Here is a 27,303-nt window from a genome sequence, read left to right as displayed (position 1 = left end):
AACTGTTTCCAAGTGAAAATACTCTTTTTGTAGAAAGGAATGGTTGAAAGTGTCAGAGGAGGAAAAGTGATCATCTGAGACTGTGACACTGTGGGGAAGTGTCAATGGGATTTGGTAATTAGGAGTCCACGGTGGACTTAATGACAGCGGTTCATTAAACAGAAGACTGATTGCAAGAGGGTTAGGAGGTGAATGAAAGCTCAAGGTGGGAGAATGGAGCCAGTGAGTAGGGATGGGGGATGGAGGTGATACTAATTTCGGAGGGACTCACTGGTCTCAGTGTTTTTCCCCCACTCCCCCCATTCCCAGAATGAACAGGGTTGGAACATTTCTGTAAGTTGAGGGAGAAAGCAGTGGGCTGAGAAAGAGGTGAATTGATGGAGCACATGTAGATGGGGGTGGGATTTAGAGTAGCGGTTGGAAGAACATGTTTTTCTTGGCAAAGGGAAGGAAAAGGATGATTTAAGGTGCTGATTTTGGGGGTGACAGGTGAAGAATTCAACTGATGGCCTTTGTATTTCTCAGTAAGGAGCTAAGTTCTTTAGAGGAGGATGGGAGAGAATGCTGGAGGAAAGAGGGGAGGGGACGGAGGGGAGGTTTGGTAGAGCTGTGCTAGGAAATGAATAGGAAGAGTTACTAGGGATTGCTGAGTGCTCATAGGGGCTCTGCTGAGATCAGAAACCTAATAATAAAGAGATAGATCATGCCTGTTGGGACATACATATTATTGGTGCTCATGTCTCCAAGGCTTATTTTAATCCTTTGTGTGTACATATATGTGTGTGTGTATCTATTTATATATTCCATAATGAAAGCTCAGTACACCTTTGTTGAATAAATGAGTCAATTGTTGTAGATTTGCAGACCATTGAAAGGGGGGTCTATTTCCTGGAATCCAGATAATATAATGTTAAGACTTGAATCCCTTTTCCTTGTTATGTTTTACTTTCATGACCTTCATTTTTTTTGTCTTCAGCTGGTATTTCCTCTAACACTTAAAAAAAAAAAAGTTCATGGAGAATGAAAAGATAAATCCAAACACTTAACTGTGGCCCTTCTGTGGATAGTTAGTCCTGCAAAAAGAGTTCTGTGGGACAACATGGTCCGTGCCCTTAAGAAGCTTCCAGTGTGGTGGGGGATGTGGGTGGTGGGGTGAAGCATAGGAGGAATTCTGTATTATCAGCACATGCTGAGTGCCATAAAAGAGATAGGAAGGAAGGGCTTTGAAGATGCGAAAGAAGGAGACAGCAACCCTGGTGGCCTGAGCTGAGAAGGGTGTCTGCCTGAGGAGGTGTTTGCTCTGCTCCAGGATGAATGAAAGGAATTTCGACAGGAGGCCCTTAGCTGTGGGCAAGGGCGTGTAGGAATGGGGGTGGGAAGAAGCATTTCAGATGGGGAGTAGGTGGGGGTATGTTCTAGGCAGAAAATATATCCCAGGAGGCCACAATAGAGAAAGTTTAGCTAGTTGCTCAAGTCTGGGGACGTGGAAGTTTATCTTCTGCTTACTAGATAGAGCTGACATCAGAATGGGGAGGGTGGAATTCACTTTTCCCTGTTAATCATCAAGTTTTTCTTTTTCCTTTGAGAATTTATTTCCATATTTTCTTAGCCACTAAGTCTTTGGTTCTAAAAATTGTAGACTTGTAAGAATTCACTTTGCTTCCCAGACAGTTTAAAAGAGCCCCGACATCAACATTCACCAAAACCAAATTGCTTTGTGAGGAATGGTTTCAGATTTTATGAGAAATTTCCTCAAATGTCCAGTTACTATTTCCTGCCTTAACTTGAACTATAAAAGCTAGTCTGATCCTCTTGTTTTTAAAACAATATTGAGAAGACACCTGACAGTGGCAGTTTCTAGCTTACAGGTGTCCCAAAGACAGAGACCGTGCTTTTAATCCTGTTTCTTGGGATCCCTGGGTGGCGCAGCGGTTTAGCGCCTGCCTTTGGCCCAGGGCGCGATCCTGGAGACCCGGGATCAAATCCCACGTCGGGCTCTCAGTGCATGGAGCCTGCTTCTCCCTCTGCCTGTGTCTCTGCCTCTCTCTCTCTCTCTCTCTCTCTCTCTCTCTCTCTCTCTCTATCATAAATAAATAAAAATTAAAAAAAAATCCTGTTTCTTCTAGTGGTTATCGTTTTTCTCTGAACACATCTGGAAGTTCCTCATACTTAAAGTGTGGGTGTCAGTAAAACTGGAGAAGAGAGATTTCTTATTCAGTACATGGGTGTTTAATTTTGAATTGTCCCTAGATTAGAATTCAGTCTTGAGGTTGGAGTCTACCTGTAATACCTTTTAGTATATATGCCCTTTTCCTACCAGTGAAAGAGTACTGGGAAGGCTGGTTTTACTCTCTTTTGCACCATTTATGATGAAGGGGATGTCCTTTTCTTTTTCTTTTTCTTTTTTTTTTTTTTTTTTGTGATCTGTAACTCAGCTGCTTCAATGGCCCCTGATGTTTCAGGCATTGGGGAAGGAGGGAGGGATATGAGGTAGAGGTGTGACCACTGTGTGGCCCTGTGCTTACTACCACCAGAAACCAACCAGTTTCTGGAACATTTAGCACTCACAGTTCATAGGCGAGTGAGGCCATTTCACTAATCCCAAAAGGTACATCTCTGCGTTAAGAAAATCTTTTCGTCCATTTGTTCTAAGGAAGCTTCCTTTACAGACATTTTTCAACTCTTGTTTATTTATTGAGGGATAATTACGCGAAGGGCCATAATTGCTTACTATCTTTTCTTCCATAATCAACAGGAACTCAAGATGGGTATTCACATTTTGTTTATACAGTTGACCCTGAAACAATGCAAGTTTGAATTTCATGGGTCCACATATATGTGGATGTTCTGGGTAAATAAATGTATTTTCTCTTCCTTATGATTTTCCTAGTAACATTTTCTTTTCTCTAGCTTGCTGTGTATTGTAAGAATATGTAATACCTGTGACATGCAAATATGTGCTTATGTTGTCAGTAAGCCTTCTGGTCAACAGTAAGCTGTCAGTAGTTAAACTTTTGGGGAAATTAAAGTTATACATGGATTTTTGACAGCATGGAGGCCACTGCCCCTAAACCCCCATATTGTTCAGGGGCCACCTGTATGTGTCATTTGTCCCTAGCCACAGAATGCCTTTTTGCTCCTCCACTTTTTTCTCTTCTCCCAACAAACCTGGAGTTCAGTATCTGAGGTTTTTTTGGATATGATTCTGTGTTGCAAGTCTGTCTGTCTGTCTGTCTTTCACTACTCCTTGAGGGCCTAGAGTCCTGTCCCTCTCTTTGATTGGTTTCGGTTCTGGGCTTTGTGTGAATGGAGAAGTGTCTTGGTGTCACTAACACAAACAGATGCACTTTAGCCTCCTGGTACTTCGAGTGTCTCAATATTTAACATCACTCATCCCCATCTTCTTCCTGGAGTCTTCTCCTGACATGAGCAGTACTGCCCTCTCTAAGCTGCTTCTACAATCCTTGTCACTTTAACAAGCTCCTTTACTGGATCTACATCCAGGTTATTTAACACTCCAGTTCCTCCGGGCTCTGCCTTTGGCCTCCACTGGCCCCACTCTGTAGGGTCTTTCTCCTTCATCTCATTCATGTTCCTGGCTTCATTGAACTTCTGCACATCTCTCTCTCTCTCCCTCTCCCTCTCCCTCCCTCTCTCTCTCTCTCTCTCTCTCACACACACACACACACACAAAATCTCTATTCTACACCTTTCCCTGAAACTACAGGCATCTCTTGGTGCCTCAATCCCAACACATTTAAAATGGGCCCATGATTCAGCCCCTTTTCCCCAAGACAATGAATGACATTGCCTTGTATCAAGTTTTGCAAGCTCCACATCTAGCTGTCTTCCTTGATAGCCCCTATTCGCTCTCCCCTCTCAATTCTTCAAGTCTAGGGTCAAAATCCTGGGACTCTATTCACTCCTTAATTTTCTCCTCGCCCCCTACCCCTGCCATTATCTCCTTAGTTCAGGCTGCCATCATCTCTCATCTGGTCCATTGGATTATTTTCCTAGCTGTGTTACCAGCACCTATTCTAATCCATTCTGCACCCTATGTCTTTCTTCATGGCAAACTCCACAGGTGACATTTCACCACATCTTTGTTTCTTTCATTCATTCATTTTTAGAGAAAGAGAGAGAGGGGTGGGGAAGGGCAGAAAGAAAATCTTAAGCAAAGTCCACACACAGCACAGGGCTCAGTCTCAAAACCCACAAGATCATGACCTGAGCCAAAATCAAGAGTTGGATGTTTAACCGACTGAGCTACTCAGGTGCCCCTCACCATGTATTTCTATAATCATTTGATTACTCTCTTATTTCCCTGCTCAGGCCTATGTGCTCCATGAAGACAGGGACTTTTTTTTGGCTCATATTGTATATTTAATACTTCAGCAGGCTGCCTGGCAATGTAGATATTATCGGAATATATTTGTTGTTAGAATGAGTATAAATGAATGAACAGTAAAAGTTGATCATTGCTGTTTTTTTTATTTTTCAGGATTTTTATTTACTTACATGCTTTAGGCTGATAGGGATTAGGGAAATCCTGTGCAGTTCCATTGTAAATGTGTTTTTCTGATTACAGAACTAGTAGGTACTAATTTTAGAAGGCGTACAAAAATAAAAGAAGAAAAATTATATCATGCTGTGTGTGGTTTTGAATCATGGTGTTTATATCATGCCCATTTTCCGATGTCATTAAAACCACTTCAGAACTGTTTAAAATAAAATCAATAAATTTGAGACATCCAACCTTTCTAGAATGTTTATATTTGACGCAGTTAAACTCTTAGAAAGACCTCGCCTAGTATGTGAAGTTTCTCTGCAGATTCCTGGAGTCCATAAGATTTGATGAAAGTTAGGCTCCATTTAAAATCTATTATGTTGTGTTTCATGTCAAAGATACATTTTCCACTTCAGAACTACTGCTACTTAGTGAAGGTCCCTGTTATTATCTGAACCTTTCATTAATCACATTTCTCAAGAGCAGGATGAGGATTCCTTGGTCAATATTTGTCAGAGTGACGCTTTATAGAGTTCCAGGTGACCACATAAAGCATGAACTTCGGGTTCTGCCAGTAGAAATGGAATCTTGTCTCTTTGGTTAAGTCACTTTTCTTGTTTTCAAAAATACCCTGACCAGTAGAGGAAGCCACTTTAAAATCAACTTTGAAAAACATAAAAAATAAAATAAATAAAATAAAATAAAATAATCAACTTTGCCCAGCAAGAGATGCATAGGCACGTGAAGATTTCCTCATTTTCACAAGGTATACGAGGCAAGTTTGTAATTATTTGAGGCTGGAACGAGATGAACCCTCTGTATTTGATCTGCTCTTCTCTTCTGGTCATTGCCAGAGTCAAGAACTTTGACTTAATATATTTCCTGTTATCCGGAGGGTTTATTTTCCCATTGGGGAAATCTGATCTTTTACATTGAATTTTCTTCTGTATGTACTTCCTCCCCTCCCAGTTGTTCATTAGGAATTCAGCTTCATCTCTTTATCACCTTATGAAAGTTATTAAAACCTAAGAGTGAAACAGTTTGGGCAATAAGCATGGCTTTTGAGGGCATGGTCTTTCTGTGAGCGCTTATTTTTGGTATGGAGTGTTTCCACAGCCCGATGGGGAAGGGAATAGCTTATGGCCAGTAGCAGATGGACACCCCTCATGGAATCTGTTACTTATCCCAGGGGGCCCTATTATACAGGGTTTGTTTTCAATATTAATCTTGATATGAAAGCAGCTGCAGTTCTTTAAAAAAAAAAAAAGATCATACCTCTAACATTTTTATGAAGGCCGAAGAAATTTATAGATAGGTTTTATAGATGGATCTTACTTTTTCCCTCAGTTATTAACCAGCACTGGGAAATGCGTAGCAATTTTTCCTTTGTGCCATATATATTCTTCCACTAGTAGCAATGAGGAAAAAAAAATTCTTTCTAGGAATAAATGGAGTCAGTACAGGTTGGTAATGTGTGCACTTTGTAGAAGAGTCACTATAAAAAGGCGCTAACATTTTATTTTAAAGCTAAAGGGTTTGTCCTTTTGTAGTAAAGTTCCTAAGCAAAAATTTCCTCCCCAGATATATTGCATTTTAACTGGAGTGTATCAAGAGGGTGGGGCAGTTTTTTAGGAAGTATTCATAAACTGTCTTTAGTTTAAAAAGCAGCCTCACTAATATCCTTTTATGATGGTTTTAAGAATTTTTTGCATCTGTTTCCCCTCATTTTTGGTCACTTTTGCATTTACAGCTTCATACAATTTTTCCTTCATATCGTTGAGTCACTCCACTGGAATAGAATTGAGATTTTGCTGAAGTGCGTAAAATGTGATATATGTTTTAAGAAGAGCTGCTTACAAATTGCTGTATAATCACATCTCTTTAAATTCATGCAAGGAAATGTTAAGGTAATCTTGACTGTATTAGTATACAGCGACTTTGTGGGCTTCTAAGAATAAAATGCCTCCTTTATTTAGAAATACTTAAATTCATGATTATTTTATATAAAATGCTAAAATAAGCTTGAGCTATACACCAGATTAACATTGACATCTTGACTGAGTTCCGTTATTTGTCTCCAAGATGAAAGCCAACAGCCACCACATTGAAGGTTTTTTTTTTTTTTTATGGTTATGTTTAAGAAACCATTAGCCTCATACTCAAAGTAATTAAAAATATAGGTCTGGGGGAAAAACCCTCTCTTTTTAAAGTAAACACATTATGAAATCTTAAATTACAGATTTTGGAATAGCTGGTTAGAAGGAATGAAAATTTTCCTCCCTCCTGCCCCAAGACCTTATCAGAAGTGGGATTTAGAGTCTTGTGTGAGCTCTCTCCTAGTAAAAGACTTTAGATTAAAAAAACAAACATAGCAGGTAGGATACAGAAGACCAATGAAAGCTGTATGATCACCCATCTGGTAAAAGTTGTCCCCACAGAATTTGGGCAATCATAAAATCATAGAAAGATGTATGTAATCGAGATTTTCTTGCAGTATGAGCAAAAGCTCTCTGTGACCATGCTATAAAACTCTAGCCCAGCCATGCATCAGTAGCCAGGACAGTGCCAGTAGTTTCTTATATTCTCATTCTTAACAAGTAGTTGAGACTTTTCCTTAAACTTTTGGAAATAATAGATGTGAGTTAATAGATATGAATCATTAAAATGATTGTATATTATATCTGTTTGGGGTCTTATCACTGATGGTTTTTGAGTTATGTAGGCTTGCAGCATTTGGTTTATCAAATATGATTGAGACTGGAAAACAAACACATGAACTCACAATTCTTCAGGAAGGATATATGGTTTTGTTACTCTTTTTTATTTATTTTTATTTTTATTTTTCAAGATTTACTTATTCATTCAGAGAGAGCGAGAGAGAGGCAGAGACACAGGCAGAGGGAGAAGCAGGCCCCATGCAGGAAGCCCGATGCGGGACTCGATCCGGGGTCTCCAGGATCACACCCCAGGCTGCAGGTGGCACTAAACTGCTGCGCCACGCCCCGGGGGCTGCCCTGTTACTCTTTTTTAAATGCTTGCCTTAGAATAACATGTTACACTCTTTCTACTTCTTGATTTATTTGCAACAGGAACAACAACAAAAAGCAACTGAGTATTTATGTACATGGAAAAGCTTCCTAGCTGACAACCAACTAGTTGATACATATTTGAAACACATTTAAGTGATCCTTGATGGCAGGCAGTAATCTTGTAAGTAGATCTATCCCAAGTCAGCATAATGCCCTCTTGAAGAAAGACCACTGATGGTGTTTGGATAGTGCAGAAACAATAATCCTGTAATATTTATTTTTAAAATACTTGGAATATCTTTTGTTTATGCTTAATGTACAGATTGATCTATATCAGGGTTTCTCAGTCTTGGTACTGTTGACGTTTTGGACAGGTTAATTCTTTATTGTGAGAGCTGCCGTGTGCATGGTAGGATGTGTAGCAGCAACATCCCTGGCTTTTACCCACCAGATGCCAGAAGCACCCTCTAGTCATGACAGTAAAAACTCTCTTCAGGCATTATCAAATGTCCCTTGAGGGGCAAAATTGCTTGTGGTTGAGAGTCTGTGATCTGCATACCTCTGCTTCTATCTGCATATCCACATCTATGGCTTTATCTGCATGCCTGTATTAGCATATTTGTTATAGGCACCTGAACACGATATCCTTTAAGAGCACAACATTTTATACTTTAGAGATCAAAGAACAGAAGACCCATTATAAAGTCATGGATGTTTTGAAAGAATTCATGATAAAAAAAAAAAGAAAGAAAGAATTCATGATAAATCATAATTATGGGACCAATTGAAATTAGAGAGTGTGTGTTTTACCATTGGTCAGTAGAGTTTAGTTATTGAACTCAAGAAATGCTGTAATTGGTTAAAACATTTTCATTTCAAAAAACTGAGGGGTATTTGGCTTCATTTGTTGTTCCTTTTTTACATTTGAAATTTCATATGGTGTGCAAGGAGTGCAGCCCAGGAGACTTACTAAGGGTATTCGGTATAAATAGGTCACATCATTAGAGACCTTTAAAGTTTGTTTTCAGCGGAAAGTCTCTGAGGTCCTTAGTCATTTGCAGCATGAACCACAGAGTCTGGAAGTAGGAGGAAAATAACTCTTGATTTTATCTTCTCTGATTTTTCCCTTTCTGTTTTGTTTTAAGACTTGGCGGTACTTTGGCAAACCGTAACAGTGGTTCACCTGAATTCAATGTGGACTGTATCACGTGTACAGAAAAATAACTGGCTTAGTTACACATTTTGAAACCCACTCAAGCTGCCAATCGGAAGTACCCCCGATCTTGCCCCTGAAGCACTGCCTCATCAGTTGAGTACCTACTATGTGCCTGGCTATGGTGCTGCAGCGGCCAATGAGACTTTTACAGCCTCTGCCCTCAAGGGAGATGGATGTGGAAGTAGATCAATTGAGCACAGTGCAGAGTGATGCGTAGACTGCCTTGTTGCTTGATGCAGGGGAACTCAGTGCAGCTGGCGGGGTGGGGAGGAGGGGTAGGGGCAGGTGGTGCCAAGAAAGAGTTTTCCAAGGCACTTCCTGACCATCCTTGCAGATGATACCCACTGTGCCCATCAGTGGATCTATTTCCTATAAACGAATTCACACCAAAGTGCCCATGACAAGGGAGAGCGAGGTTGTTATTCCTCCCAGGGATGTTAGAACTTACCGGGCAGCCCCGGTGGCTCAGCAGTTTAGCGCCGCCTTTGGCTTGGGGTGTGATCTTGGAGACCTGGGATCGAGTCCCACGTTGGGCTCCCTGCATGGAGCCTGCTTGTCCCTCTGCCTGTGTCTCTGCCTCTCTCTCTCTCTCTCTCTGTGTATCTGTCATGAATAAATAAATAAAATCTTAAAAAAAAAAAAAAGAACTTACCATGAGACCCAACCCTTTCTAAACTCCGGTGATGTGCTACCGGTCCTAGAAATCTGCATGTGACTGTTGAAACTTTGGGGGCCAGGGTCTTTCTGGTTCTCATGCTGACACCAAAGAAAGTGGCCACCTTTCCCATCCAGAGTAATAACTCCTCTTAGCTATCATTTCAGTGATTTTTCAAGAAACCAGAAAAGACCGAGCATATCTGTTTTACAAGTTGTTGTCATGATATAAAAGATGCCCACAGTTTGCCAGAAACAATAGAAAACACACAGAACAGAGATTAGTCTTACTTTCTGGAAGTCATACTCTGAGTCTTATCTTCTGCTTATTGTTAGCTGACCTTCCCTCACTTTTGTGTTTGGCCTTCCCTCCCCCGACAAACATGTGTGAGTCTCCTTTTATCCCTACAGCATGTTCGAGCCAAAACTCTCCAAAGTATACTTGCTGGCTCCTGTTTCAACCTCCTTCTGCCCTCTCTGCCAAGAAGGCCTGGCTCCCCATCTTGTGGTTGGCCAGCCCACTTCTGTGACATTAGGCCTTTGCCCAAGTAGTTTTCTCTACCACGATGGGCTTGTCTCACAGGCAAGCTCCTACATATCCTCCAAGGCCCCACTCAAATGGCTCCTCTTCTCTGAAATCTTCTGCTGACTTTTCATGGGGAATGCTTTGCATATTTCCATACACAGTAGCACCTGTCGTGTGGAGTCTGCGTCTTATATATATTTTTTTACCAGTATCCATCATTATCTCTTTTGTATTATAGGCACTTAATAAATACTACACAAAATACTTCCGTGACCCATTTATTTTTCTCAGATTATCAAATTCCTAGCTTTTCAGGCTCCTCACTCTCAAACTTTATGACATTTACCAAGTGCCTCTTCCATAGAAGACCGTTTGTGGGTCGAGGGGGGAAGGATGTGTCATCTCACTTTTTACACAGCCCAGTCCCCCAGAGCTCTATTCTTCTGTCCTCAGAAATAATAATAATTAAAAAAAAAAAAAAAAAAACAGAAATTCAGAGTGGTAACATGCAGCAACTTACCGGATCATATTCAGCTTATAAGTAACAGAACTGGAATTTGAACTCGTATCTCTCTGGTTCCTTCCTTCACTCACACATTCAACAAATATTTACTGAGTACCTCCATACCGCAGACCACCCGTTGTCCTAGGGCCAGAGGAAACCACATGTGACCAGTCATTAAGCAGAAACCTACATAAAGTAAGGAGAGAGGGGAGAGTGGCCAGGTCAGGAGGACAGTAGGTACAAAGGCCCAGAGAAGAAAGTGAGGAGTAGTCAGGGGCATGTGGTTGGGACTTAGTGAGGAGGGAGTTTGGAGAAGCAACTGGCAGCCAGATCATACAGGAACTTGGGTTGTGCTCTAAATAGCAGTGAGAAGCCATTGGAGCTCTTTGAGGAGTAAAACTCTCCTGCTCTTCAGGGCTCTCCAGAGCCCGGCTGCCCATCATGTCCCCCAGCCTACCTCCCCCTCTCTCAGTAATGGCACCTACCTGCAGCCACAATGGTCTCTTCTTTGTTCTTTGAATGAAGCCTGTGCATCATGCTTAGGTCTGCAGCTTTGCACACTCTGTTCCCTCCACCAGGGACATCCCCTCCTCCTTTCTCCTTCCTTGATTCAAGACTTGTTCTCAGAGTGGCCATTCCCGTGTGGTTCTTCCAAATGTGCGTATCATTTGTCAGCATTGCTCCGTGACTTGGCCCTTATGTTTAGAAATGATTTTTCCCGATCACCCTAACTGGGTTGACAGCCCTTAAAAACAACAGGAGTATCTTCTATCTTTTGCTGTCTTTGGAAAGGTTAGGTATATTCCCCACATGTATCCTATTAGTTGGCATCTAATTGGCGCTGGGTTCGGGGTGGTAAGGCTTTTGGGGGGAAGGAGAAAGAAACCCGAATTACACCAAAGATGCGGCCCCTTAGCCACATATGTATTACCACTGGCTTATTTTTGTTGGTGTGCGTTTAAGGCAAATCGGGTCTTTCTTTCCTCATTCTTTGAATACTGGTGATGCTGGGCCAGTCCCAAAGATTGCTCCATTTTTGTTAAAAAGAAAACTTAATTTGGGAAGCTTAGGATCCTCTCCTCTGCTTTATTTGTTTTTCTGATATTAAACAAGTGCAGTTGGGTTTGAGAGGGTGTTGTGGGTTTTTTTTTTTTTCCTTGCCACCTCTAACTAGTCCAGATGGTTATGCAATTTACAGACTCAAATGTGTCCAGATCATGAAAATCCAAAGGCCTCCGTGTTTGGGTAGAGTCCATATGTTTAGGCATTATTGTTCCTTGTGTGGGTCCACAGAACTTGTTGAGAAAACTAATAGTGGAACTTGCATTCCCTAATTGGTCCAACCTAAGATGTTCCCATCCTTCCTTCTAGAACATGAGGGTGGGAGAGGGGCTGATGGTCACCTCACGGACATTTACAGTTTCCTATAAGTGACAATGGTAAGAAGAGATTGGAAATAATTGAGCTGAGGCTTTATTGCTCTAAATAAAACAGCTCATGCTACGTCAGCATTTCAATGAGATCATCATCGGGCGTATGGAAAGGTTTATTTAAACAAAAGAAACCTCCATGTTAGTCTAAAATAACAAGGCTGGTAGTTTTCAAATATTAGTGTCTCCTTGAATTCCTGAGAACCTGGTTAAAAACACCAGATTTTTAGGGCCCCAGTGCCTAGAGATTCTGACACAGTAAACTTTGGGGAATCAAATAATCTGCATTTTTAACAGGCATCTGGTTAATGACTGGTCCCTAGCACCACACTTTGAGGAACTCTGACCCAGCCTATAAAGCAAACACTTTTTTTAAAAAAACAATAGTATTTTAAATTAGAAAAAAAAAATCAGCTGTCAAATTGAATGCTCAGATTCTTGCCCCCTTGATGTAAGATTATTAGCTTTCTCTTCTCTGAACTCTACATCTACAGGCCAGAATCAGTATGGTTCCTGCAGCGTGTTTTCAACCACAAGGCACCCCTACTTCACACTCCAACCTCACCCACCCAGGCCTCTATATCTTCTATAAAAGGGTTAGTGCATTTTCTAGAATAAAGCATTTTTTTCAAGCTAAGCATCCCTAACATTTAAAATATTAATTTTATTAGCATATAGAATTCTTTCTTATTACCACTTCTCTCCCAGAGGTGTCGTTCTTCACGCTAGGACCTGTGGTGATAGATGCTTGGTTTCTCCTTTTGGCTTGAAGTTCAAGTGCGTATACTGTGCTTGGAGAGCAGTTCTGCATAGCAGCATTTCCCATTCCAGAAATTAATTTATTTGTTCTTTCACTCAATACAGATTTGTTGAACACCTACTATTTATCAAGCTTTCTTCTTGGCACTGGGACGTCAATGTAAACAGTGTAACACATGCTTATCCTCATTAAATTAACATTCTAGTTGGGGGAGAAAGACAATAAATATGTTACGTGGAAAAGTGTTACCGAAAAAAATCAAAACGGGGAGGAGCAGTAGAAAGTGCTGGAGGAGGAAGAGGGCTGCAAAGACATTTTATAGTTGGACAGAAGGTGACAACTGAGTAAAGGCCCCAAAGGAGAGAAGTGAGCGAGCCCTGAGGATGTGGCCGAGAATGACAGTTCAGGTAGAGGAACCAGCTGGTATGAAAGCCCTGCAGTTGAAATGTGTCTGAGGTCTTCGAGGAACAATGGAAGCCAGCAGGGTTAGGGTAGGATAAGCAGGGATGGAAACATTGGCCAAGGGTCAGAGAAGAAACCAGGGCCATTGTGAGTCTTGGCTTCTTCCCTGAGAGAATAGAAGGCCACAGAAAGTTTTATGCAGATAAAAGATGGGATATGACCTGGGTTTTCAAGGGATCTCTTCAGGTCTGTGCTGAGAAGACTGGTGGACAGCATGGTAGAGCCAGCAGGACTGCTAGGAGGTGACCACGGTGACCCAGGAGGGGATGGGTGACTTGGGCCTGGGTGACAAAATGATCAGCTGTGGGGGCGTAACTAAAGATGAGCCAATGAAATCTTTGATGATTTGACGGGAGAAGGGAGGAGGAGTGGATTCCAGAATGATTTTTTGGCCTGAGTCACCCGGAAGTGAGTCATCTCTCCAATCAAAGGAGATGGGGAAGGCTGTGGGTGGAGCGGGTCTGGGGAGAAGCTGAGGAATTCAGTTTTGTGCATATGATCGAGCCGCCTATTGACATCCAAATGCAAATGCTGTAGGCAGTGGGATAGATGAGTCTGGCACGGGGAGATAATTATCTAGGAGTTTTTAGCATATGGAAAGGCAAATAATATTTTTGAAAGTTTATTTTCTTAAAAAAAATCCTGCTTTATATTTGAACCTGTTAATATATGTGCGCATATGTATGTATATGTGTATAATTATACATATGTGTGTACATAATCCTCTCTCTGTATATAATTGTATATACGTAATTAGCAGAAGTATGTGTGTGCGTGTATCTTCTGCTAATTATACATCCTAGTCCACTGTTTGCAGTTTGTTTCCAGGCTGTTGTCGAACCCATAACCTTTGGTACAGACTGTCTTTACTCACAGCATCATTCTTTGTTCCCGATGTGGCACTCCAGATCCACCCCTGAGAATCCCCAGTATCCCCAGTATCCCCATCTGCTATCCTGGGCTTGCATTCACTCTTTTGGGCTCTATATCTTGAAACGGATTACCACTGCTGAACATGGTTAAAACTTGATTATCGCTGGTAAGTTCTTTTCCATGGGGTAGTTAGCAGAGCCTTTGAGAGTGTGTGAACTTTGCGGCATGGCCTTCTTACCATGTGACCATGCTTGGCACACTTGATCCATGATGGCACAGTTCATTTGTGTAAGCAACTTGACAGATGTCCTTACTGAGGCATCAAATTAGATGGTGTCTGCTAACAAATCTAATGGGAAAAAAGAAAAGAGAATTCGAAGGATTATCTTTTTTTTAAGGATTAAATTTGTGCCATTTAGCTGTTTGATACCTTGTAGTTAATGCTGCTTTATTAGAAGCCTATACAATTCTTCACATGGGTGTCAAAATAATTTCAGTGAAAATGATGTTGTGTGGACTCATCAAGCTGAAGTATTCGTCTTGTGATTACAGATGGGTTTTTGTCTGTGCTGCTCTACTTTCTTCCAAGCCTTTTGCTGGACAAGCTAGAATTAACAATCTCCATTAATTTACTTTGGCACTTCACACGGTTAGACAGGCCATGAACACGATGGTCTTTAATAAATTTTTTTAGAAATCCTGCAATGCTCCTTTTTAATTGATGTCCTTCATAAATTGTATTTGCCAAAGCTGTAATTATTCATCAAGCAGCAAAAGCAAATCTACCTCTAAGTACAATGAAGATGTTCTTTTGTGAAATTATTAAGATACAGAAGTTCGACATGCAGAGTAATTTAGTTCTGCTTTATAATTATATCTTTGGGGATTATATCTTTGGGGATCACATCTATTAGAGCCTATCAAAGTGGAAAGGACCGATCATCACCAGTGTACTCATAAATGCCCCTGCCTCGCAGTGACCATTCCCCCAATATATAAGCTCTTTGAAACAGTAGGAATTAGCCTCTTTCTTTCATAATGTCTTTATATGCTCTTTGCGCTAGGTAAACTCTTTCACCCAATGTTCATTGGCTGTTTTGAAATACTTTGTTTCAATTCCTGAAATCACATTAAAAACCATATATTGGTCGAGTTAGGGGATCTTCGAAGGAACATCAGTGGAGAGCTACCATCTAGAAAATTTAGAAATTAGCCAAATTAAGATGACCCAAATGCTTAATTTAGAAATTCTTATTTAGATGAATCGCCAAATGTGTAAACTTTACCTTGGTACAAAATGAGGATACTGACTTTGGTAAGGATTCAGGGGAAATAAAGGAACATTGTCAATAAAGGCTGTGGAACAAGGTTTTCCAGAGTGTTCCCCCAGATTGCTGTGGGGGAAACCCAAAGAAGTGTCCCATGGCAAATCTAGGGGGAAGAGGGAGGTTAACTATCTCCCACTTAAAGAAAAATGTAAACTCTATCCAGATAGGAACTTTGCCATCTTTCTTACCATTTTGTGGTCAGTGCCTAGCACAGTGCCTTTCACATAGTAGGTGCATAAATAAATGTTTGCTGAATGAATGAGCTGCAGGACTTCTCAGAACATTTAACTGAGTGTAGCAGGCTCTGTAACTCATCAAAGAGGGGAAGTGCTCTGCAGCCTTTCTCAAACTTATGGGCCTTGAAATTCTTTTTCTTGAGAAGCATTCTCCTAGTCTGAGGTACCTGGAAATACCTCCTGTGAAATTCTAGACTTGGGTCAGATTGATAAAAATAGTCTTAACATTGAATTGATCACTGAGTGAAATAATAATCAAGGTTTTATGGTTATCAGAACATAGTGATACATATTGTGAGGCAAGAGGGATGCCAGGCTCCCATGTTTACATCTATGATATGGGGCATTAACCCCTAGAAGCCTCAGTCTGTTTATCTATAAAATAGGGATAATAATGATTTTTTTTCTAACTTGTTCTGGGGGAAAATAAATTACATTTAGTCATACTTGGAAAAGGTAAATAATTTCTCAGGGTTTATAATTATTATTATCATTATCATTCTTGATATCATCTCAAAAAAAGTGACAAAATTGTTCCAGTTAAGATGTGTGATTATAAGACACTGAAGTTACAAATGGGATCAACCTTTCCAACCCCTCCCCCCACTTCAACAAACGTTGGAGTGCTCATAATATGCCCGACATTGTTGTTGGTTTTGGGGGAGACAGCAGTGAACACAATTAAAATCCTTTGCCCTCATGGAGCTGGGGATTTTTTGTAATATATTGTGTTTACCGATGTCACTGTCTCTCAGAACATAAAGCAAATTTAATTGTACACAATTCAGTTAAAGTTAATTGTTCTGAGGTCATTATATTAGAGATCTGCCCCAAAGGATCACTTTTTCTCTCAGAATCAGATCTGTTCGTACACAAAACGAGTAAAGGAGGATTCATAGGTCACATTTTAAAATAAAACAAATTAAATTAAGCTAGCGTTACCAGCTAAGGTAAATCAAATGGAAAGTGGCATCCCTTTCATCCTGATCCATTTAACCACGCTGCCAAAGTTAGCAAGTAAAAACACACCATACCCAGTTGTAGTTGAACCACAGATAAATGGAGAATGCTCTTTTTTAAAGGATAAGTATATCCCAAATAGTGTGTGGGACATACTTATACTTGAAACAAAGTTGTTTATTTGAAATTTAACTGGACATCCTACATCTTATCTAGCTACCCCTCCCACACTACACCAGAGGCCCAACCACCTGTGCAGGAGAAAAGACTGTCCCCCACGCAAGTCAATATTTGAGGCCTTCTTTGAAGGGCGTATTTTTACCCCCAACTGCACAGAAACCTTGGCTTCTATTTGAAATGATTTATAACTGTTCCCGCCTGATCACCAAGTGTTTCCAAATTAAAAGCCATTAATTAAGGCCTGATATAGATACAAAAGATATGCAAGGAGTGCTTTGTAATTCCAGCTCGGTACTTCAGGTGAGAGCTTTTCAAATTACGTGGACCACTGGAGCCACCTGCTTGACTAAATGCAGCGCGGCGGGCGCGTGGCTCATCAGCGCACTGCGGTGCCAGCGTTGTTACTGATTTTTCTCATTTCTCCAGGGCAAATACTAATTAATGGATACAATTCACAGCTGATTAGCTGTAGTTTCTTCAGTAATTACATTCGCATACTAACTGTTCAGAAGAGGATTTCTAACCCAGTTCTTATTTCACTCTAAGCTTAATTTGTTTTTTGAATTGTTTAGGCCCTTACTTTAATAGCCATTTTATTTTTCTTTGTTGTTTTAGGTGCTATTAGATAATAAGTGAGTTTAATCTTAAAAAAATACTCTCTGATAATGAGCTGCTTTCCTTAAATGGATTTCTAATTCACCAACAAAACCTACATTTAAATAACGCTAAAGCTGGGATGCAGGCTGCCCAGGCATTTTGGGGAGGCAGGGTGGGTGCCCGGAATGCACAGCATGACCCAGGTTCTCATAAGTACCCAAAAACAACATTCAGAATGGAGACCTGAGATTTTTATCCTAGAATCATTCATTCACAGAAAATTCCGAGACAGAAACCTATGCTTTTTCTTACATATAATGAACATTGTAGAAAAATGGAGAAAATATGTGTATGTGGGCCTTGCCCATGCGTGTGCACCTGCTCACATATGTATCTTGCTTAATTTTAAAATTATTTTTAGGAGCGCCTGGGTGGCTCAGTGGTTGAGCCTCTGCCTTCAGCTCAGGTAGTGATCCCGGGATCCTGGGATCGAGTCTTACATCAGGCTCCTCGAAGGGAGCCTGCTTCTCCCTCTGCCTATGTCTCTGCCTCTGTGTGTATCTCTCATGAATATGTAAATCTTTTTAAAATAAAAACTTTTAAACCATTTTAGTGGGGTATGATGGTATACAACACACTGTACATATATCACGTTTGCACCTTGATGAGTTCAGAGATAAGTGTACATTGGCGAAACCACCCCCACACGTCTTTTTTCTATCACGTGCCTTCAGAGAAACTAGATACAGGTCTTTCTCAAGTGCTAACAAATACATCTTTCAGAAATCCTTATAAAGATGTTTATCCAAATGAATCTGAGGGCTCATTGTGTGAGTATGTATTTAGGGGGTCGTTTTACAGGGTGGGATTTTGCTTCTGTAGACCATAGCCGCACTCCGGAGCCATTAGAGCCTTTCGTGTAAATCCTGCTCAGTTCTTGGATCCCTGACATGATAAAGTGTAGCATGTCAGTCCCACTTCTGTGCACGAATCTTACAGGTTCAGAGTCAGGGGCCGAGAGCCCCCTGGAAATGAGTGTTGCCTTTGCTGAGAGGAGGATTATGTGGGTCTTCCATATCTATGTGTCTATGTTTATTCTCTGCATTTGTCTGTGTATCTGTATTTCTCTCACTCTCTCTCTCCTTGGGAAAGTTATGCCTTTTACTTTAAATAATTAACTAGCTCTATTTATATTAGAGAATGGATATATACATTTCACCCTTTGGAGACCAAAGCTGTGTGTCATTTGATGCACTGAAGGAAGGAAACAATACACATTATAAAAAGAAGGGCATTCGTTTACCATTTAAAAATGGTGAAAATAATACAGCTCCAAATAATTATGCTCACAGAGCCCTTCCATATTGCCAGACTGATAACAAAATGTTTAAAGCAACAAAATGTGCCTACATATACCATCTGAACCTGAAAATACATTTCTGGCAAAATCCAAGTTTTACATTTTGATAACAGGTCTGTAGCAGTAAAGAGCTTATGTCTGAAATGCTGATACAGTCTTATTTGTGATGGTATGAATGGGGTATTGTGTTAGGGAATTAAATAAAAATTGCTGTGTTCATTGGATCCTGCTTATTTTTTAAACCTCTTTGCACTTAATGTTACATTGGGAGATTAAATATCACTGTTTTCAACAGCTCTGATGGATATAGATATCGTTTTCAACTCTGGAGATTTAAAAAAAATATTCTTTAGTCTCATTATTTATTTATATTCATGCCACACCCCATTCACGAGAAAATAGAATTTGAGTCCTGAGAATTGAATTCCATTCCCTTTATTTCACATTTTAACCTCCCCACACTTGTGACATCTGTTCCTGGAAAGTACGCTATGAAATCCCAACATGCTCTAAAAAATGTGTCAAGGTGATTTTCTTGGGAACTTGGCCTTCCACCTTCTGACAAATGCCAGTTGAACAAACCACACCCACACGTGACCAGTTGGCCAACTGTTTGTAATTGTCTCCCTTTGTTGCCAGTCTTGATGAGAAACAACACCATTTTCTAGAATTATCAAGTTAGCTTAACTCTGTGCTCTGTTTTCTGAAAGAAGCAGCCGACAGCATGTAGCACAAAACCTCTGTCACAGTTCACGTTTGGTCTGAGGAAAACCACTCTTTTATCTCATGACACCAGCATTCTTGCCAAATCCCATTCCAGTATTAAGTAAACCAACAGGATTCTTGATCTTTCTGCATATTAACATAAAACAATCTGTTTTCTTTCAGTTTGGGAGTAACAATAATTACATGAACATGGCTGAGGCAAACAATGCTTTCTTTGCAGCCAGTGAGGTAGGTGTCTATCTTCATATGTCGGTTCATGTTTTGTGTGTCGTTTAGATCATTTTAAAAGGCTTGAAGGGAAAAGCAAAGCATCGAATTTATCTCTCTTATGTGGTGCAAGGTAACAACTGTGGAGGAGAAATGAGAAAAACCTTTTGGAAAAGAAAATGACCTGACAAGTCTATCACTTGTCCGGAGGCTGTTACAAACTGTTAGTAATTCACACACGTCTCTTAATGGAAAGAAATACGTATGCAAACGAAAGTAAATATGTAAGAAAATACATAAAATCCATCTAGCCAAATTGGTATCTGAGCAAACTGAGTGGTTATTTTTAAAGCTGGGGTGGAAGTGACTTTCAATAGAAAATATTTCAACCATCACCTAGCTCTGGGGATAATTTCATTAAGATGGCATGGTTTGGGAGATAAGGTGGCAAAATAGTATTGTAGTTTTGTGGGTCTTCAGTGACAGTGATGTGAAGTGAGTGTTTTGTTTTCTTGTTAGATCCCCACAGCTTGTTAACAGTGCCCGGCACATAGTAGGTGTTCAATGAATATAATATAGAACGAATGAATGAGAGGATATGCTCCAAGGCTTGGTTGGCATGGCGGGGAAAACTGGGGGGTGGACTCCAGAGGCAGCATCACCTGGGCCCTGGGTCGGTCTACAGTGTCCCGGCACAGATGGAACAAAGGTCTTGTTGCTGTTTCTACTACATTCCCTGTTTACTGACTTTAACGGCTGTTGCCCGGGCTCATTGGCCTGCCCTTCAGAAAAACCCTGATCTTGATTAGATGAGGAAAACAGTTTCCTTAAAAAAAAAAAAAAAAAAAAAAAAAAAGGCAAACCGTGAGATTTCAGATTTTAAAACAAGAACACACAGGTGAAATTGGTCCAAATGGGATATTTCCTCTTGGGGTTCCCGTAATAAAAAGTCTTCATTTTCCAAATACATTCAAATATAGGAAACTGAACTAGCTTGACCCCAGAGGATGAAAATCATAATGGCTTTGTAAATGATCTTGGTAGTGGGAAGCAAGTGGTACGAAAGAAATTAACTTTGAGAAATTATTAGAAAAAATGAGGAATCAAGAATTAAGGGTATTCGTAGATTAATCATTTTTACAGTGACCATCCTCTCTCTCACCAAGAAGACGGCTTAGATAAGGGATATTGTCTGGCACTAGCTGCTGTGTTGTTTGTGATAATGAACACAAACCCCATCTGTAAGGACAACATGATGTTTCATTCTGTAGGATTTTTTCCCTACATTTGAATCAAACATTGATGAAAGCTCTACTGCCAGCAGCTGTTCAGAGACAATTTAATTCCAGCTGTGATAATTCACCGTGTCAGACATTGGCTGTTATATGTTGATACAACAGTTCTCCAGATTTGCATTTTTATCAAAAGGAACAAATGTTTTGAACATTTCAGTACAGATGGTATTTAACCATGTACATACTATTTTAACATGTTCAAGGTAAACACTGAAGAGTCAATATCTGTAAAAAGTAATCATTATAGACTCTAAATGATTAACCTGATATTGGTCGTATGCCAGAGTTGCAAAAAGTCCGTGTCTTTTTTTGTTGGTGGTGCCATATGTGGTTATTTTATAATCTCAGATATATCCAGTGTTTGGGGTTACTTTTTTCTCTAAGGAATGCTTAACTTTATAGTTCATATATTACCTCTCTTTAAAAGTGGTTTAAGATTTTAGCATTCTCTTGGTTATTTATTAGAATGTTTTATTGTTTTATTAGGTTATGCTATAGTAACATACTCAATTCTTCCTTAAAATTAATTTGTTTTTTAAAAAAATTACACCATAGGGACCTATTATACATAAGACATCTCTCTGCTCCTTAACAAAAATAAAATCGAAAGCCTCCTTAGTTTTGACCGTCTTAGCATAAGACCTGCTTTATGGTAGAGTTTAAGAGCTAATCTTACACAATGATTTTGCCATACATCTTTTCTTGAACAAAAAATAAAGCCCAAGTAAATGTTAATGCACCACATTATAGCATGTGCCTAATTTCCCAATCATTGCATTAAAAGTAAATTTATTTGGTTTTTTAACATTTTAATGAGTGCAAACTAATTCAGGAAGACTTTAGGTTTGAATGCTGTAAAGTTGAAATTGTGCCTGAAACCAATTCCCTTCACATAGATATTGCCCTGTAGATAACACCACGGGGACTAGGATACTCTGAGTTTGAAATTCACACATTTGCTTTATGTTTTCTGTCTGTGTCATGATTACCCTGACCATTTTTAAAGTACTTTAAATATTTATTGAAATAATATTTCAAGTGTTAATTACAGTGGTAATGAAAACAGCCAAATGCCACATATCAAGAATGAGTGTTTATCCGTATTGTTAATGTGATATGTTAGATTTCATTAAGCAGTAATGGGGTAGCAAATGAGTCACAAATTACAGTTGCATCTGTTACTAGACCACATTAGTGCCAAAGTAACGGCAAATGCAGCCATAGGGTTATGTTCATTAGCCAACCATGTTTGTGGCCAATCCATCCCTTTGTGTTTGAGAACTTGGGGTACCATCGTAAGACATTGACATCTTTTGGGGGTCAGGATTAGAATAAATATGTCAAAGAATCTAATACTTCATTCTAGCTTTTAAATATGTTTTTATGCTATAATGTTTTGCATATATTGAATCTGCTAGGAACTTCAAGATGTTCACTGGTCCCACCATAGCCAGCCATAACTTGTGACCTCTTTATTTCTGGTAAGATGCAATTAGCAGTTGACAGGTTCTAGATACAAGGAATGGTTTGTTTGTTTTGTTTTGGTTTTTTTTTTTTTTTTGAGTTTGTTTCTATTCTCTCACAAGTGGTTATTAAGTTATAGCATCATTAATAGTTTGAAGAATGATGGTTTGTAGTTCTTAATTCATTCTCTTAACCAATTGTAGCAGGTTCAAATTACCTTGCACCAGTTAATTCTTTTAAAAATGCTACTAATAATGCACTATAACTTTGATCCTCTGAGCTAGAACAAAAAAATATGACTCCTTCACCTCACTAGAATATCCTAGATATTGACCTGCTCTCTCCCCAAAATCCAGTTCTATTTTAAGAAAGGTGGTTAGTGTAGTAGAACATGGCGGCCCTGATTTACATCCAAGTAGTACATTATTTACTTAGGTCTTGAGAAGTAACACTTGTCTAAGTAAGTGAGCAACATCAATGGAGTTACTAGTACATCTCTATCAGTATATCTCTGTGCTCATTCTGTAGAGAGTCTTTCTTTTGTTGTTGTTGTTTGGTTTGGTTTGAAGTGGGCTCCACAGTAGGTGGGGCTTGAACTCAAGACCTTGAGATCAAGACCTGAGCTAAGATCAAGAGTTGGACATTTAACCCACTGAGCCACCCAGGCGCCCCTATGGATAGTCTTTCAGAGTTGAAGACTGCCAGAAGTGTTCTGATAAATATGTATTAAGATCATCATAAAAGAAAATAACTCTCCTTATAGTTTAAATAAAAACACTGGGACCTTTTAATATATGCACTGATACTCCTTATATAAAATTTTGTATTACAAACCGTAACAATTTCCATAGAAGCGTTCACTGCACTTGGGAATATACCGATAAGGAAATTAAAAAAGCAAACTACAAATTTAATATTACTTGTTTTATATGTTGTGGCAGAAAGTAAATATGTGTAATGTTCACTTCTGGATTAATGTTGTGTGTGTGCACCACAAAATCGTCAGCATTTTATGAAGCATGTGGATAATGTAAGCGGTTTGAGCTGTTTCGCTAACATATCAATAAAGTGGCAATTTGTTATATAGCCAAATCTAATGTCGCTGATGCTCCAACTAACAACAAAGACAGATGTTGCTAATTAAGTACGCATTAAAAAACTGTTAATACTGATACTCCATTAAAACCATATGATAATGAGACTTAAATCTTTAATCAGAATGATCAGCAAAACTTTATATATGGAAATCTGTGTTTAAGATGTTTTCATTTGAGAAATAAATATTTGGTGTAGCTATGCAGTGTTTTTATGCAAAATCTTTCTTTTTCCCTCCAAGGAGAAATAAAACAGAGGAACAGAATATGAAAATAACTATATTTTGTTTCCTTTTAGCAGACATTCCATACACCAAGCCTCGGGGATGAGGAGTTTGAAATCCCCCCTATCACACCTCCTCCAGAATCAGACCCTGCCTTGGGCATGCCCGATGTTCTTCTGCCCTTTCAAGGCCTCAGCGATCCATTGCCTTCCCAAGGAAGTGAATTCACACCCCAGTTTCCCCCTCAAAGCCTGGATCTTCCTTCCATTACAATCTCAAGAAATCTTGTGGAACAAGATGGTGTGCTTCATAGCAGTGGATTGCATATGGTAGGCACTACATTAATTGCTTGAAAGTGTTTTTTTAATCATTTGCACTTCTTATGGTAAAGACCTGAGAATTCGTGGTCCGAAATGGGCTTCTCCCCATTTACCGATGGACCTGAGGATTGTTCGTCCTCGTGCCATTTAAATGCAGGGAGAAGAGAGTTATGGGTTGGTTGATGACCATCAGCAACCCAGTTGGAGGATGGATGACCCAATAAGATCCTTCTGATTTGAAATAATTTTCAACAAACCTGAATCATTGATTTGGAAGTAGCCAATCTTCCCTTGGCTTTGGTTTAACACAAAGATGTACTTGAGTGGAAAGTTTGCCCAGGAGAGATTTTAGAAATGGAGGCCCTTACTGGGTACCTAGGTCTTTTGCATTTGTTGGATTATAACATAATGTCTATGATACATGATTTGCTCCTACCTCAAATGAAATATCAAACTGTGATACGGAGAAAGGGAAAAAAGAATAATTGCTCCTAGCCAGCAGAGGAAAATAGAGAGTGGGTTATTGTGTGAAATATACCTAATTGTGTTATTTATTGTCATAAACATGGAATAAGGCACTCTAGAGAGCCAAGATCACTAATGCAATAATTTTGGTTCTATTTTTCTTAGTGTGCAATTATAGTCAGCAATCACCAGAGTAAATCTGCTTAAGTATTTTAAAGTCTTCTGCTGGGATTGTTTTTTTTCCCCCCATCATAGTATATAATACATTTGTGTCTATCTAGGTGAGGTATAAGCAGACATCTTAAAACAAGATTAATAGTTTATAGGGCTTTTTTTTTTTAACCCTGATAAAATGAAACAGATGTGTTGGTATAACAAAAAACAAATCCTATTGCTTGTTTACATATTTCTCTGCACATTAGGACCATGCCAGTGATGTTTATTGGTTTCATTGTTAATTCCCCAGATAACAACAGATGATTGCAAAATATGTAGTGGATTAGCGGTGCAAAGATTCAGCGTGCTCTCTGAAATATAAGATTACTTTCCCAAATAGGATTGTGGCAACATAATTTTCTTTGCTTGTGATCTTTTGTGTTGGAGCTGAACATCAGGGATTTTATTTTTACTTTTTTTTTTTTTGTCAGAAAAGAATGCAGTGAACAGTCGGGAAATGGTCATTAAGTATTCATAAATGTTCCTCACCATCACAAATAATTGTTTCCTGTGGACTTTCTTACATTTTTGTCCCTTTGACACTGGAATGAAGGGTTCTGTCCTCTGTTTCTCCAAGTCAGGCTTGCAGCATTGTGCCTGGAAAAGCATAAAAATAAAAAGGATATTTAGTCACCAGGGGAGTTTATCAGGGTTCACCATTATTCATAGACGCTCAGTGAGCTCATTGAAGTTGCAGAAATAGTTAAAAGACCATATAATGCATGCTAAAATGTGTATTTTATTAAATTGGTAAATATTTATTAATAATATAAGAATCTGCCTTTAAATTAAACATCTGATGAATTACCTTGCCTTAAAGCTATAAAACTGTTATTGCTGCTATAAAAAAGTGTAAAGGAGGCATTTTGACTATGAAATTTCATTTCATGGTCAATTGAATTTACTATATTGGAAAGAACTAAAGATGGAATCATAAAATAATTATGATATTCACATACACTTAACAATGCTTTCACGGACTGGCCTTGGGAGAGAGGACTCAATTTTTAATGCTTCTTTTGTAATGTATTGCTAATCACTAAAGCAGTTGAATTATTTCATTGATTTTTAAAAGTATAAGTGCTTTAGCTAAGTGCAGGCTGTTGTCATGGTATTTACGTGGACCTCATCACATTTATTGGGTGCCTTTCTGAAGTTTTGCTGAACCTGAGTGATATTTATTTTGGCTTGAAACAAACTAATCTTGTTGAAAATCCTAGTAGAATTTCACCTTGAAGAAATGTCATGGGATTTTAAATCACAAATGTTAGAAAAAATAAAATGTACTTGGACAGAATTATGATGAATACAATGTGTCGTTGGCTTTGTTCTATGTACTACCTGACATGTTCACCTATAAACTTGAATTCAGAATCGCCAGAGGCATGGTTAAAAATAGGCTATGTCAAGGTTCTTCTATATCTCCCTCCGGGTACCGAGTTGGCTGGCTACATCATAATACTCCACAGCAGCTCCTCGGAGATTTCCCTCAGGAAAGTCACCAGAAAAATAATAAATAATACTTTATACATCATGCATTCAGCTTCCCAGTGTGCATTGGACATTTCAGACCTTATGCAAGTAAGAAGTTTTATTATCCAAATGAATATGGCTGTCTGTTAAGGATTGCTGTGGTGAATTAAGACTATCCTAGAAGGAGAAAAGCCAGCTTGGTTTTTTTTTTGTTTTTTTTGTTTTTTTTTTTAAGCCAGCTTGTTTATGTTGTATTGAACCAGCTTTTCTTCAGAGCTTCATTGGTTTTCCTTTGGAAAGACTGACAATTTTGTCACATTACTGATTAGCTGCATTTTTGTTGGCAACAAGCACAACCGTGTTTAACTTCCTTAAATTTATGCCACTATATTTAAAAACAGAGAGCAGGAACAAAAAGGACAGGTTAAAAAGAGTCCGATGATTAGCATTCACATCTCAAAATATGCAAATAATGCCCTCGTAGTCAAAAGCAAATTGTTGAAAAATTGAATGTCGAGGCATTTGTGACTTCAAAGAACAACCTTGATTTGTGTGTGCTGGATGTGTATATTTTAAAACAAGATGCGACTGGCCAGTCCAAACCAGCAGTATATTTGGGTTAAAAAATCTTTACCTCTAATCATTATTGTCAGTTCAGATGCTCATCTGGAAATTATTTTAATCTCCAAATGATTGCGATTCTAAAAATCTACTACATGCGCTCCAAAGGGTTTGGGGGGGTGTGCGTGCGTGCGTGCGTGTGTGCGTGTGTGTGTGTGTGTGTTTTAACACCTCTCTATAATCTGCCCAGCCTGCTGAGTAGCATTGACATCAGTAGTACATCAATTTCAGAAAGTGGATTATTTTTACTAGACAGCTATTGTGACATATTGGGTCAGTCATAAATGAAAGATATTCATGCAAGCATGCAATACTTGTAATGAAGTCTCACTCTGACCTTCTGTATGATTGATTCTGTAATTTAGTTTTCTGAGGCAGTGCCTGAAATGAAATGAAATCATGTTGAACAAGTTTTGAATACCCACAGTGCACCAGGAGAAGAAAAATCTGCAGCCCTAGAGGCTTGAGAGAGCAGCTGAACGATTTATCTCTGTGCTATTATAGCCTTTGCCAGCGTTCAACATTTCTTTTTTTTTTTTTTTTTTTCTTATTTGGCTTAAGTACTTAATTCTGCA

At 39.2% G+C, this 27,303-nt stretch overlaps 1 protein-coding gene across 2 annotated transcripts in view; it reads left to right on the top strand.

Moving 5' to 3' along the window:
* TOX3 (TOX high mobility group box family member 3) overlaps positions 1–27,303 on the top strand; it is a 104,478-nt gene that overhangs the window by 55,246 nt on the left and 21,929 nt on the right. Inside the window, exons 2-3 of one of the 2 annotated variants that reach the window (XM_055332399.1) lie at positions 19,512–19,577; positions 23,711–23,962. In XM_055332399.1, coding sequence (XP_055188374.1) covers positions 19,512–19,577; positions 23,711–23,962 — 318 coding nt within the window. Of the gene's footprint in view, positions 1–19,511; positions 19,578–23,707; positions 23,963–27,303 lie in introns of both variants that reach the window. The other variant, XM_055332398.1, reaches the window with a different exon arrangement.

This window comes from Nyctereutes procyonoides, unplaced genomic scaffold (genome assembly GCF_905146905.1).
Source record: "Nyctereutes procyonoides isolate TBG_1078 unplaced genomic scaffold, NYPRO_anot_genome, whole genome shotgun sequence".
Classification (NCBI taxonomy): Eukaryota; Metazoa; Chordata; class Mammalia; order Carnivora; family Canidae; genus Nyctereutes; species Nyctereutes procyonoides.
This window is presented reverse-complemented; position numbering and strand designations above follow the sequence as displayed.